The 14,371-nt window shown below is 65.0% G+C and overlaps 1 protein-coding gene across 1 annotated transcript; it reads right to left on the reverse strand.

Annotated features, from left to right (window-relative positions):
- On the reverse strand, positions 1-8,713 carry VWA5B2 (von Willebrand factor A domain containing 5B2). Its single transcript, XM_075033212.1, has 21 exons — positions 8,505-8,713; positions 7,923-8,084; positions 7,387-7,612; positions 7,127-7,281; positions 6,528-6,659; positions 6,282-6,406; positions 5,975-6,151; positions 5,782-5,892; positions 5,455-5,657; positions 5,035-5,149; positions 4,770-4,955; positions 4,517-4,667; positions 4,152-4,441; positions 2,781-3,006; positions 2,351-2,695; positions 2,126-2,263; positions 1,929-2,048; positions 1,602-1,679; positions 1,350-1,419; positions 1,031-1,139; positions 1-702 (listed from the first exon to the last, which is right to left on the reverse strand). Exons 1-21 carry the CDS (start codon positions 8,641-8,643, stop codon positions 94-96), a joined length of 3,867 nt encoding a protein of 1,288 aa, XP_074889313.1. The 5' UTR covers positions 8,644-8,713; the 3' UTR covers positions 1-93.
- Positions 8,714-14,371: the final 5,658 nt, after the last annotated feature.

Raw genomic sequence — 14,371 nt, forward strand, 5'->3', positions numbered from 1 at the left:
GTCTGAATGGGGCCAACAGCTCCCTGCCTGTAACAGAGACGCCTGTGCAGGCAGCATGGAGCCAGGCATCTTTATTGGCCCCGCCGGTGACCGTCAGACATTGTTGGGGTTGTAGCACAGCATGTTCAGCTTGATGTTCTCGTCCCAGTGACGCAGCAGCAGGAACAAGTGCCTGGCCGCCCCTTTGAGGCAGCCCACGTCCACCCCCTCGGGCAGCCGCTGCGCCTGGAGCCACGCGTCTGCCTTGGCCGCCACCAGCTCCCACTCCTCGAAGAAGCCGGCGCAGCGATGCTCCAGCCACGCCAAGGCCACCGCCGTGGCCCAGCTGGCACTCTCCAGGTCCTCCGGCCCCACGTCCTGCCAGCTCACGCCAGCCTCGGAGGGGGCGGCCGAGTGGGGGCCGGTGTCGGACTCGGAGCCATGCCCGCTGTCCGCCTGCACCCACACGGCTGCACTGGGCACCTCGGAGCAAGTGCTCCGGGACGGGGGCGAGCCGGGCTGTGGGGCTGCGGCGGGCTCCTCGCCCTCCTCGCCGCCAGGCCCTGCCTCGGGGCTGCTCCTGGCCCCGGGAGATGTGGGGCTGAGGCTGGCTCGGTGGGAGGCGTAGGGGGAGGCCCGGCGCAGGCGGTCCAGGGGGATCTGCACCACTTCGGAGAAGCTCTCGGTGAGCTGGAACGGCCCCTGGGCTTGCTGCAGCTGCACCTGCAACGGTGGGGCAGGCAACTGGGGGTGGCCAAGCAGGAGCACAGACCCACCGCAGCCCCCAGCACTCAGTGCTGGGGGCTGCAGGAGTGTCCCTGAGGCACAGGGACTGTCCAACACCCCCCCCCGCCCCGCAAAAGCCAGCAAAGGCCACGCGGGCCATTCAAGGATGCAGCAGGGCAGAGCAGGCACCCACCGGGTTTGTATCCTCAACTGGGTGCTGCTGCTGGTGCTGCCTGGCATCCCCTGGGTGGCTCAGCTGCAACCCAGCAGGGAAGGTGCCTGCTTGGCCCCCCCCCTCCAGGTGGGATGGGGACGGGGTCCTTACCAGCGGGAGGTAGTCGTGGCTGGCGTGGTTGCTGGAGTGCTCGCTTTCTGGGCTGAGGCACTGCGGGCGCAGCACCAGGCTGGGCCCCCTGCGCCTGCTCAGGCTAAACCTGGGGGGGAAACAGGTCTGTTGATGGCGGGGGGGGACGGGACACACATGCAATTCCCAAAGGGCAGCTGGGCCCCAGCCTGCTGCGGGGAAGGGGCTGAAGCACCAAACCCCCACCCTTACGCCGAAGGAGCTGGCAGGGGACTGTCCCCCTCTCCCTACAACATGCCATTTTTTTGGGCCCTTGCATCCCCCTACCCTGCAGCCTCACCTGGAGCCAGCGATGCTCTCTGTGGATTTCTGGGAGCCCATGGAGGTGGTGGAGGGGCTGGTTGGAGGCCCTGCAAGGGGGGAGAGCTGAGCATGGTGGGGGCCGTGATGCACCCAGAGGTGCGTCCCGCTCCCCAGCACCTGTGAGGGTGGTTCGGCCCCCGTGCCAAGGGCAGATGTGGCTGCGGCAGATGCCAGGGGCACCCCCTGTCCCCCACCATCCAGCCCTTGGGCCCCTCCACCCTGGACGCACCATTTGAGCGGTTCTGCTTTTCCCAGCCGTAGGTAGGGGAGGAGATGCTGGCCGGAGACCCAGGGGTCTCATCTCGCTCTGCAAAGGAGCAATGCCTTGAGGGCCCTCTTGGGACCCTCGCAGCCTGCAGCTCCTGCCAGGGGCTGCTACGCTGCCTCCCCATGCCCCCCCCCCCCCCCAGTGTGGGGCCGATGCCTCTTCCCGGGCATCCCCAGCACTCCAGCCGGGACCAGCCCCACTCAGCTGCGAGCTGAGGGTCCCCAGGGATGCCGGTGCTCGGGCAGGTCCCTGGGGAGCATAGGCTGATGTAAGGGCCTGGATTGGTACCTGCAGCGATGGGGGCCTCATCCTGCTCCTCCGCATCCCGCTGCTGGCCCAGACCTGCCAAGGAGCTCCTGTGGTGCCAGCTCCCTGCCGTGGCGGCTCGTGGCCGACTGGCCGAGCCAGCTGCAAGGGACGGTGCCACCTCAGCCCTCTGTCCCCTTGCTGCCCCCTCCCCAGCATGCCAGGCCCCCCAGCCGTACCTGTGCCCCACACCTCAGGGGCTGTGGGCAGGGATGCCTGTGTAGCACCATCCACAGGCACCAGGCGGGTGTAGAGAGAAGGCACGTTGCAGGCTTTGCTGGTTTGCACGGCTTTCAGGCGAAACCGGCGGGCGAAACCTGCCCGGCGTGAGGTGGTTAGAGGTGGGGGGATGCCAGGGCTGCGCTGGAGTTTGGGGAGGGGGACGGACGTGCACCGGTACCCACCCTGCTCCAGCTCGGCTTCCCTCTGCGCCGCGTTCTCGTTATCCCGGATGACGGAGCGTGCTGCCAAGCGGTGCAGCGGCTTGTCCCAAGCCTTGCCCGTCCGCCGCGGAGGGTCCTCCCTGCCTGGCCCCTCCTGGGGCTGCAGCAGCGACTCCAGCGAGACCGTCACTTCCCAGGACACCGGCTTGCCGGCTCGCAGCGCATGGATCACCACCTGGCAGCGCAGGGGCAGGCTGGCATCACCCAGGCTGGGCTCCCTCGGCTCGGGCACCGGCGAGGCGCTGAAGAGGTAGGAGGGCTCCACCAGCATGTCCCAGTCCAGGTTGGTGGGCGAGAGGAGGGTATCTGGGCAACGGCAAGATGTGGGCTCAGGAAGGCGGGCTACCCAGCTCTGTCCCCGCCACCCTCGTCCCCCGGAGCCAGCACACACTTGACTCCACCGCGCTGGGTTGCAGCCGCTGCGCCCGGGGACCCAGCTCGTCCAGCCGCCCCTCCAGGGACTGGTTCCTCTTCTGCGACACCTTCTCCAGGGCCTGGCAGAGCCGGTGGGCATCCAGCTCTCCGTGCGGCGAGGAAAAGCTGCGGCTGGCCAGGGCGGAGCGTGCCAGCACCTTCTTCCGCCGCGCCAGCTCCTCCATGCTCAGGGCCACCGTCACCTGCGGCGGGGCGGGAGGCTGACGGCGAGCCCGGCGAAGGCACCGGCACGGAGCCCAGACTGCGCCAAGCTGTGATGGGGCACCTGCGGCCCCGGCCGGCTGTTGGCCGGAGCCGCTGGCTGACGCCCAGCCCTGCCGCTCCGCAGGCTGGCACCCGGCAGCCTCCCAGGGCGACAGGGGATGCTCGCCAGGATTGTAATACACGTGGGAAGGACCGACGGCACGGAGACAGGAGTTTGCAAACATCCCTGGGGGCTGACTCAGGCTGACGCCGAGGCAGGAGGAGTTGGCAGGGATTTTTGTGTGGGCAGAGGGGGGGGCTTAGCTCAGTTGCTCAGGCTGGATGATGCTACGGTGGGATGCAGTCTCCAGCGCACTGTCACGTCCCCGCACCGAGATGCTTCACCTAAAAGCTACGGCAGGGCAGCGGCACCTGCGCCGCCTCTCACCCCAGCAGCGGGGAGCCCGGGGGGGGGATCATTTACGCTGCGGGGAAATCACTTACGCTTGACATTTCGGCGGTAAAAGCCACCAGCTGTGCTCTTGTGCGGCAGGAGCGGGTTACCTAACCCGTGCCACCGGGAAGGAGCGTGTCCCAGAGCTGGGTGACAGCTGGCATCAGCCGGCCTCAGCCGGCCTCGGGGCCATCGTCACTAGGGAGCTGCTTCTCCCCATCCCAGCAACCTGGCTGGGTTTTAAACCCAGATACGAAGCAGCAGGAATGCAGCCCATCGCTAACAAAGCGTCAGGTGGCGTTGGCCGAGGGCTGAAGGGAGCCAGGCAGGAGCTTAGCCAGCCCACCCCCTCCTCTCCAGCTTGGCAGGTTCATTACCAGATGCCTGCCCAGCTATTTGCACTTGATTTCTGCAGCATCAACGAGGATCTGAGCTGGCTAGGGTGTTTGTTAGCCACCCGGCTGCCTACTGGCCCAGGAAGCTGAGGGACCAGCCGCTTGGTCCCCAGCTGTCCCATTCCAGTAGGGCAAAACCACCCGAGGAGTCTCCTTGCAGCACCCATGGCCGATCCTTGCTTAAAATCCAGGCTACAGTGCCCACGTGTCTGGGCACAACACGGCAGCGAGACCCTAGCAAAGCCGGCAGCAACCTCCCCACGCGTGAGCCCTGGCACCCCATTGGCATCCTTACCTTGGTGCCAGCCCGGGTGGAGGGCAGCGGGGCAGACTTGGTGGAGGATTCGCAGAGGGACAGGCTCTTCTGGCCCTGCTGCGAGGTGGCATCGGTGCCGGGGGCCGAGGAGCCGCCCTCGGGGGCCACGTCCCGGGAGCCGGTGGACTCGCTGCTGGTGGAGCTGCGGGAGAGCAGCCCCCGGCTGCGGTCGGTGCTGACGGAGCAGTGCGTCAGGACGTACTGCTCCTGGATGTAGGAGGGCTGGTAAATTCGCTTCCAGATGTCTCCCCCCGAAATGGGATCCGCACCTGCCCGGGGAGCGCACACCCCGTCAGCCCACAGCTCCCACGCCTGCCCCCCGCCCCGGCTCCGGCCCCACTCACTCCGCTCTGATGTCTCAGTGCCCTCAGCGGAGAGCTCCAGGGAAGCATTCCTGGATCCCTGGGTGCTCCGGGGCGGCTGGCGGCTCTCCCCGGGACTGGGCACCTCCTCCTGGAAGGGGAAGGCTGAGCCCCGGCGAGCCCCTTCCCAGCCCTGGCAGAGAGAGGGCACAGCCGTCAGCCCCCCGGCACGGGGACAAGCTGGTGGCACTGGGAACGTGCCATCGTCCCCATGTCAGGGCGGTACTGGTCATACCGGCGGGCGCCTGTCGCGGAAGCGGGCGATGCTGTAGAGGACGCAGTAGCTGACAAGGCGGTCGCCGGGGTAGAGGGCCGGCAGCTCGGTGGGCGAGAGCAGAGCCTCCATGCTGTCAGGGACGTACCAGTCGATGGTGATGTCGCTGATGGCCGGCTCGATCGCCTTCTTCAGGGACTTGATCAGCTGGGGAGGGGAACCAGTGTCAGACACGGTGGTGGCCCCTGTGCTCCCTGCGTTCCCCCCATCTCTGCCCGGGCATTACCTTGGGCTGCAGCCTCTCGGCCGGGCTCAAGAACTCGGCGCGGCCCCGGCTCACCTTGGCCATGCCTTTCAGCAGCCGCCGGCATGCCCGCGGGCCCATGCCAAAGCTGAAGCACCTGCAGGAGAGCCAGGCGATGAAAAGCCACGGCTGAGCCAGTGCCAGGGGCCGGGCAGCCCACTGGTGAGCCCTGCGGCAGGGGTGGGTGAGCGCGTTTGATAGACAAGAGATGCCGCCCCGGCTGCGTGCCGGGTTGGGGCACCCCGAGGGAAGCCGAGCCAGCGGGGTTGGGGGATGTTATGGGTGAACGACACCCTCGGGGCTGGCGGAGGCGCGATTTGGGGCTGCAGAAGGAGAAATCAGTGGGAACAGCCCAGGGGACATGGAGAGCACCGTGAACCCGCCACGGTGCCGGCGCCATACCTGACGGTGCTGGCCTGCCTGCGCACCAGCCGGAGGATCCTGCCCGTGTTGCCTGCCGCCGTGTCGGTGAAGAGGAAGAGCTGGCGGGGGTAGCCGTGGTGGAGGGGCTGTGCCAGCGCCCAGCCCAGGGCTGCCAGCAGGTTGGTGCTGCCCGCATCTGCCCGCAGCCCGCCGAGGTACTCGCAGGCACGCCGCAGCGTCTCCTGCCCGCATGGAGAGCCGGCTTTGCAGCGGTCCCCCGGCTCGCCGGCCCCGACCCCAAGCTGGGGAGCCGCAGGAGCGGGGACGGAGAGGGGCTGGTGGGGGGCTTTGCCCGGCGGCACTCACGTTGCTGCAGAGGCGGCTGGATGGGAAGAGTGGCTTGATGTCGGCGCCGAAGCCAGCGATGTTGAGCAGCGTCCCCGACGGGAGGCTCTTCAGGGCCACCAGCAAAGCCTCCTGGGGTGACAGCGGGGACCGGGGAGGGCTGCTAAGGACCGGCCACCCGGGGAGCATCCCTGGCCCCGCAGCCGTGCCTCACCTTCATCTTGTCAAGGTCGGGGCCGCTCATGGTGCCGCTGCGGTCGACGAGGAAGAGGACCTCGCGGGTGACGCTCTGTAGGTCCCCGGGGACACCCTCCGCCGCCGGGCAGAAGTTCAGCATCAGCACGGGGTTGGGGAAGATGTCTTTGTGGAAACGCTTCTGCACAAAAGCCACCTGCGAGCCCAGCGGGCCGGGGGCTTTCTTGCACCCGCTGGCTGGCGCCGAGGTCTTCCTCACCCACATCCCACCACCTCCCCCCTTCCTCCTCCTCCCCGCTGAGCCGGTGGTGGCCGTGCCCTGTCACCTGTCTCTCGCCACTGCCGTCCTTCCTGGCGATCCGCATGTAATCCCGGCGGCTCCGGACGTGGGCCTCGTACTCGGGGTACGTCATGGTGCCGTCCTCCATCACCAGGTGGGGGTGGTGGGGCTCTGGGGGGCACAGCGGGGTTCGGAGCCACCCCGTGCCGCAGGGGGCTGGGGGATGCTCCGGATGCTTTTGGGGCAATGCCCCATCTCCCCCAAACCCACCAAGGGCACCGTCCCCCCTCACCGCAGGGGTAAAGGATGATCTCCAGGTCCCTGTCGTAGCGGTGGGGCTCGGCCAGGGTGACGCAGGTGGTGGTGGCAGAGCTGGCCCAGGGGTCGGCGTCGGCTCGCAGGGCATGGGACGGGCTCTCCAGCCCTGCGGGGAGGAGGAGGCGGCGGGGCAGCCCCTCGCACACACCCCCCCGCCTCGGCCCCCACACGCTGGGCTCCATGCTTGTGCAGGACCTGGCACGGCGGCGGTGGCCGCTGCCTGCCAGCTCTAATGGGATTAACTGGGCCAGTAGCCAGGAGCGTGTCCCCACCGACCCACACCCCCTTCTCGCCCATCCGTCCTCTCCATCGCGTCTCCCCGGGGAAGGAGGCTGCTGACCCAGAGCTGCCCGAAGCCACATGCAGGGGATTTTGGGGGGGTCCCAGCCCTGGGGTTGCAATGGGAAAAGGGCTTCTCTGTGTGGAGGGAGTGCAAGAGGATGGCCGGGGAAGGGGGCTCGCATCCTCCTAGAAGCATAGAGGGACCATGGGGACACCGTCCTGGGGGGACATTTCCAACGTTTTGGGGACGTTTCGCCCAACCAACCAACGCCGCTCAAGCCGCCCCCCTACCTGCCAGCAAGCAGGGGCCCTTCACCAGCAGCTCGAAGGCAAACTCGTAAGGAAAAGGGTTGCAGGGTCGTCCCCGAAAGACGTCCATGCTCTCCACAGGCGCTGCGAGGGATGGCTGGCTCCGGGCACCCGGCCCCCCAAAACAGCTGGTGGGGCTGCAAGGGGAGAGGCGGTGATGGCTCCCGCCCCCCCTCCCCGCTCGCCCAGCATCAGCATCCCCCCCCCGGGACGGCGGAGACTGAGGAAGCCATGAAAATCACCATAGGGCCAACCTGTCGTCACACAAGCTTGCCGGCTCGCTCTCGGGGACGGTGGGGATGCAGGGCATGAGGACGGGGGGGAGGAGGAGACGCAGGGCCCCGTCCGGCAGCGTGGCCAGCTCCTGCGCCGTGCTCAGGGTGACAGCCAGGCTCTCCGCTGGGCACAGCACGCCTGTGACGATGACGAAGGTGGAGCGCTCCGCATCTTCGTCCAGGACGAGGTGGCCTGGGCAGGGGAGGGATGGTGGGAGGGTCAGTGGGGCATGTGAGGTTGGGGAGGTGTTAATTGCTCTAATTACTCTCCAAAGGGACAGCAGAGCACAGGTGCAATGAGGGCCATGCAAAAGGAGGGTAAAGCCCTAGGAGAGGTGGAGGGAGGGGAAAGAGGAGGCTGAGATCTCCAGACCCAGAGACCCCCACCAAGGCACCAAGGTGGGTGCTCTCAGCCCCTCATACACCCCCATGCTTCATCTCTGCTCGTTCTGAGCGTCCCAGCCAGGAGGACCCAACAGGATCACCCACGCCACCGCACTTACCGCCGGCACAGCGGCGCGGCCGGCCAGGGCTGGGGCCGCACTGGAGGCAGCAGTCCTGCGCCCGGTGCCGGTTCTGGACCTGGAACGTCACCCGCCGGCTGCCCGCCGCTGCCTCGAAGCCGGCCACCACCTCCGACTCCTCCAGCGGGTAGATGAAGATGCCTGCAAGTGGGAGAGAGCCCCGAGGCAGATCCCGGCACGGACACTGCCATGGCACGGTATAGCCCATGGCAGCACTGCAAAGAGCCTGTCTGACTCACGGGGCGATTTAGATGCACAGGAATGGGAAGGAAGGACCCAGAGCCTCACTAGCCTAGAGGAGGGCAGGGAGGATGAAAACCCCCTCTTCCTCAGCAATGGGAATGTTTTTGCTTGACCTCACTCTTCTCCTGCCCGCAGGGCTATGCTGCGTGTCGGCGGTGCCCACGTCACCGCTGGCCTCTGCCTTTGCTCCCCAAACTGAGCAAGGTTTGGGGGCCAGGACGCCGGCGGGCTGGAGGCAGGATGCCCTCCAGCACAGGTGCTTTTAGGGGGCCGTGCAGGCAGCCTGAGTCCCCGCCAGCCCCGATAGCTCCTCCTTACCTTCCACGGGCTCCTCGTGGGGGTTGGTGTACACGAGGTGAGCGGTGATGCTCAGGGAGTACCCGTTGGCACAAGCCTTCACCCTGGAGCTCTTCAGGGGCAGAGCTTCCCAGGAGGAGAGGGCGTACAGGCCCGGCATGGTCCCTCAGCAGGCACCTGCGGGCAGAGGGGAGGCAGGCACTGGGTGCTGGGGGACAGGGTCTGCCAGGAGGGGGCTTGTGCACGCAAGCCGCTTCCATCTGCCCAGCCTGCGAGGGGAGAGCAGGTCCCTAGCTCTCCCTGTCCTGCAGATGCTGCTCTGCAGCATCCACAAAACACATGGACCTGGACCTCGGTCTCTGCTTGGACCCCAGCCCACCTGCAAACAAGGTCTGGAGCCACAGGAGCCCGCAGAGAGCTCTTCCACCCCACAGGTAAATAAACCTGGCTGTTGGGCGGTGGAACGCCTTCTCCCGTGGGCAGCAGCAGTTACATGCAAGCCCCAAGCCCTGGCAGGCAAGCAGGGACTCCTAGACAGGACAGATGATGGACAGACACATGCAGCCTGTTTCTCAGCCACCCCACAGCAGCTCAATGGCTCCAGAGCCTCCCCGGACCGTCTCCCGCACCGGCTGGGAGAGGAGCATCTGCTGCTCCCATCTCCATCCACCCACAGAGGTTACCAGGGTAATTTGTTATTAAAAAAAAAAAAAAAAAAAGAAGAAGGGCGAGAAGCCCACAGTGTAACTAGGACAAAACAGTGAGCAGTGTTTGCTGGGGGTTTAATAATTAACAACAAGGTCAGCGCTGCACTGAGGAGTGGCACAGAGGGGAAGGCACTGCAAGGGGGGAGCCTGGCTCCGGGGATGATGCTCTCTGCCTCCAGGCAAGTAACGCTCTGCCCAGAGACAGACGTGTCCAGCGTCCCACCCTTCAGCAGGGGCTGTGGGAAGAGAGGCGGCTGGGGCTGCCTTCCAGCCAGGGCACAAACCCACTCCACACTCTTCTTCCCCTTGGGAAAACCATCTGGGAGCAGCATCCCAAATGATTGCCCGGAGCCAAGGCATCTCTCTAAAAATCACCCCACCCCATGCCATCAAATATTCATGTAAAATATTCGGGTCAGCTTTAGCCCTGCCTCTCCGTGGATAGTGTGCATGGGTCCTGCACCAGGCGTGGGTCTGCACCTCCACACTGTATCCCCTTTCTCCCCTCAGGCGCCTGCGCCCCAACAGCAGCGATGTCCCCTCATCACGCCGTGTGCCGGTGCTCCAGCATGCAACGTGCCCGGGGCAAGGACAAGGCCAGGTACAAGTGAACCATCTGGTCCCCCCCACTCTGGTGGCCTTCATCCCGGGAACGGCTCGTACAAACAGCGGTAACGAGAGGCTCGGGGTGCTCTCGGCATGCGGTCACAGGGTGCCTCTCCCAGAGCATCCTTGAAAGCGGAGCAGGGCTACATCCTCGGAGGCAGTGCCAGGACTGAGTCCATGGCTGGCACAAGGCAGAGAGCCACCGAGAAGCGCAGAAGTGCATTAGCAACGTGGTTGCATCTCAGGAAAATAAGTCCATTAAGTCAGAGGGAGCTGTTTACTTGCTCAATTAGCATCGTAGGGTTATGCTGGCAGGTCCTGGCCACACAACCACCCCCTGCCATCGCCAAACCTCTACCCTGTGTGCAGGATGCTGTGTGCACTGCTGAGCCCCCCAGACCGCTCTCCCGGCACACAAGGTGGCACAGCCTCCCTGCACAGCCTGCTTTTCCTCCACACCGACCGTGCCACAGCTGGGAACACCATCAGCCGAGTCCTGCCCTGACCACAGCACCCAGCTGGGCTCCGGGAACTGGGACTCCCCCAGGTCAGCCGCACCGAGCCATTAAGGACAGATTTCACCCCAAAGCCCTTCCATTTGTTCCCAAGGCACCCAGCTTAATGCACAGCAACGCGCTGCTATTTGCCGTGCCACCCATCGGCCGGGGCACTGCCGGCTTGTTTACCAGGGACTTATTGGAGAAGCGGTCCCGGCTGCTTTTTATCACTTCTCTTTACATTCACCCTCGCAGAGTAAACAGGCCCCATCTGGCCCTGCCACGCTTCGTGCTGGCTGCTCTAAGCCCCGAGGTAATGAATAAAACCAGACCCGACGGTCCTCACCCCAGCCTCCTCATCCTCTTCCCCTGGGGCAGCGAGTTGTCCCCAGGTGCTGGTGTGGCTTCACTGACAGGTCCCCGGCTCCCTCCCCCTCCCCATCATGGTTGCCAGTGCCTTCGCAGCCCCCTCCTCTTCCTCCCTTCCCACCTGCTGCCTGCAGGAGCTGGTTTAACCAGCAGCATCCCCAATACGGAGGAGGCCGCAGCAGGAGCGGGGCTGGGGGCGGCTCACCGTGCCGGCGGCAAAAAGCCCTCGGTGAAGGCAAGAAGGAGCTAACTCTTCTCTAGGTCAGAATAACTTAACGTTTCTCTTCTCGCCCGTGGGCAGGTTGAGTTTTCTAGCGAGGCTGCTGCAGGAAGCCAGGCGCCTGAGCCCAGCAAACCCTCTTTAGCTGCCTGCGAAGTTGTCAGAGTTTCACCTGCTGCAGCAACAGCCGCCCGCGCCGGGCTGCAGCACGGTCCCGGGGAAGGATGGGACCAGCCCCGGCACAGGCAAAACCAGCGGAAATTTCCACTGGTGATAGATGCACAGGCTGGTACAAGGGAAGGATGGAAGGTGAGGAGGCCGAGCCTCTGTGGCAGCGCCTGGGGCGAGGAGGCATCGCTGCCCCTCCTGCTTCCCTTGCCTCCTCTCCCTGCGGGACATCCCTGCATCGCTCCGCTGGGACAGGGCACGAGGGCAGGAGAGCAAGATCTGTCCCAACTCCTGGAGCAGGGAGGAGGCCACAGAGGCAGGAGGTGACGGTGCTGCTGCCCAGCACCCACGGGGCACGCCGTTTTGCAGAGAGCCCGAAGAGGAGGAGCGGAGGGGAAAGGGATTTCCCCAGCAGCTGCAGGCAAAGGGGATGGGGTGAAGGGCTGTCCCCGTCCCGAGCCTCTAGCCTGCGGTGCTGTCCCCTGGCTGACACTGCTGCTTTGTCTGCTGGGAAGTCGAAACAGAGAGCAGAGTGCACTGCACACACACACACACACACACACGCGTGCATGCATGCACACACAACCCCGCACATGCACCGCGTCCAGGACCACCGTGTCTAGGATCTGTGCTCCTGCTCTCACTTCCCCAGAGCCACTAAAACCCCTGGAAAACCCCAGCCCTGTGTCAGGGAACAGGAGTTACTTGCCCTTGATGCACCCTAACACAGGCACCCCCAAAAAAACAATGCCCCAGCCCCCTGGATTTCCCCCGACACAGGCATATCCCAGCGGGGTGGCCCTGCAGAAGGGTCCCACCGCTCCTCCAGCCACGGGACATTTGTGGCACGGGCCAGGGACTGGTTGCTGATACCCTGGGGCACGTTTCCAGCAGTTATTAGCGCCAGCCCTGTCAGGTCCATGCCGGATGGTGATTTCAGCACTTTTGTGGCCCTGCTGCCTCATCTCCCACCTCTCACCCTTCCTGCGATCCAGGGCTGCCCCGACAGCGGCTGTGTGACCCTGGGGCACCCAGGAATTGCAATATACCCACAGGGTCTGGGGTCACGGTGGTCCCAGACTCCCCCCCCCCCCGCCCCAGCCCTTACCTGGAGGAGGAGGATGACACAGAGGCTGCAGGCTCTGCTCAGCACCCACTGGGTCCCTGGCCTCCGCAGAGCCCTCAGCCCTGGGGGTGGGTTTCCCTGCCCCTCTGGCTGGGGGGCTGCGGTACCCAGGGGGGATGAGCGGTCCTTCCCCGCCTCTCCCTGCTGCAGGCTCCCTCTCTGGCACTGGCTCCTTCACCGCCCTCGCTCCATCCCTCGCTCCCTGTGCCAGCAGCAGAGCTGCTCCAAGCCCAGCCTCATTAAAGAGACACACTCCCTGGTACTGCCGCCCCAGGGAGGGCTGGAGGATGCTCTCATGGGTGGTGCTGGGGGTCTCAGGGGACGGCCAACACCCCCAGAGGGTGACAGGCACTGACCAAGAGCAGAGCCCACTGCTGTGGGCTGCTCTGCACCCACAGCATGGCAATGTCCAGCCAAGCTTGGGTGCTGGTGAGACCCCAGGGTGATGCTGTGGCACCCACAAACACAGGGTTAGGCTGCCCGGGACACGTAGCCACCCTGTGTCTCCCCCAAACAAAGCACAGGGCAAAACACAAACCCCCATCAGCTGGCTGGACTCTCCAGTACAAATACCATGGGCCACAAGTGTCACAACCAGCTTTGCTAGGAAAGGTCTCAGCTGCCCTGAGACTGCCACAAGAAGACCGGGCACAGGCAGATGCTGAGCATCCACCCCAAACCCAGATGCCCTGGGATCCCACCGGGGCCATCCTCATCAGCCTCCGTGTGCTGCAGTGAAATCCCAGCCCCGAAGAGCAGGAAAGAAGGGGGATCTGGGGACAGCCCAGCCTTTGGGTGACAAGTGTGACAACAAGCCCCCTTGGGGAGGGTGCAGACAGTCAGGAAATCCCAGCAAAGCCAGGACACGTCTCCTGGCAGGGAGATCTCACAGCCTGGGGCACGCTGGGAATCCCTTAGCCGCCACCACCAGCCCGGCATTCCCAAGCGGGACCGGAGCAAACCGTCAGATTTGGGGCTAATTCCTGCCCTATCTCTCCCAGGCAGCTCCCTCACTGTGCTATAGATAGAGCTGTGCTGCCACAGCTCTTTTTATAGAGCATGCAGAGGGGAGCCACCACCCTCCCGTGCACTGCAAAACCCACCGCCACAGCCACGCCAAACCCGGAGCCAGCCCAGCCGCACCGGCACAAACTGGGGCAGAACGAGCAGGCAATGCTGGTGGGGTGAGCCATCCCCAGTCCTCGGCAGGTGATTTCGGAGCAGCACCAGAGCGAGGAGGCCTGGCAGAGCAGCATCTCCCCACCGGATCTCACCTCTAAGCTGACCCACGCACCGCTACGGCTTCGTCTCCTCGGCACAGGTTTCACAGGTGACAGCAGGAGCAAAGGAAGAAAATCTCGGCGGACGACACCCTTTGCCGCACGCGGTAGCACTGGGCACGCTCCCCCTCCCGACCCCTTACCCGGCACTTCAGCCAATACAATTATCTGGCAGAGAGGCACTCTGCGCATCCCTGGGGTGCTTGCAAGAGGACGCTTAGCCATTCCCTCTCCCCATGCGAGATGCCCCACGGCGTGCCACTTCCCCTCCTTGTGCGGCACAGGGAGAGTGGAGAGCTAAAGTGTGCAGCTGCTCTCCTTCCCTGTCATTTATGACCGCAGAAGAAGGATGTTAACCCATATATTACCCCCCCCCCATGAGAGACGCCAGTTCTGCGAGCTGCTGGAGGCACAGCGCGCGCCGCAGCACATCCACGCAGCCTGCGGCACGCGCGGGGCTCCCGCTCCCATCATCTCGGCAAGTGCCGCAGCCGCTCTAGCCCCAGAAAAAAAAAACCAGCAAGCTTTGATTTTTCTCTGAGATATTGTTTCTAGGCCAAGCTGAGGCGAAGAAAAGCATCCAAATGCGAGTGCTGGGTCGGTGCCACCAGCCAGGGTGACAGAGCTGGGCCAGCCCACAGCGTCGGGGAGATGTAGATGGGCTCCATCCCACTCCGTACAGCGCTCACACCGGCGTCAGACGGCAGGCGTGCGTGTCCCCGCTCTGCACCGTCACAGCTTCCTTACAGCAGCTCGTCGCAGCCACAAATAGACCCCCAGAGAGGTCGGCATTGCTTTTCAGCAGAGCACTGAGCTGAGGCATGCGTTAAACCCTGCAAATGCAGGCCCAGCTCAGCCCAACAGCTCCATTCAGCACCCTAGCAATCCCATGCAGCTCTCAGCAGCAGCTGCTAT

The sequence above is a fragment of the Buteo buteo genome, chromosome 7 (assembly GCF_964188355.1).
Source record: "Buteo buteo chromosome 7, bButBut1.hap1.1, whole genome shotgun sequence".
In the NCBI taxonomy this organism is placed as follows: Eukaryota; Metazoa; Chordata; class Aves; order Accipitriformes; family Accipitridae; genus Buteo; species Buteo buteo.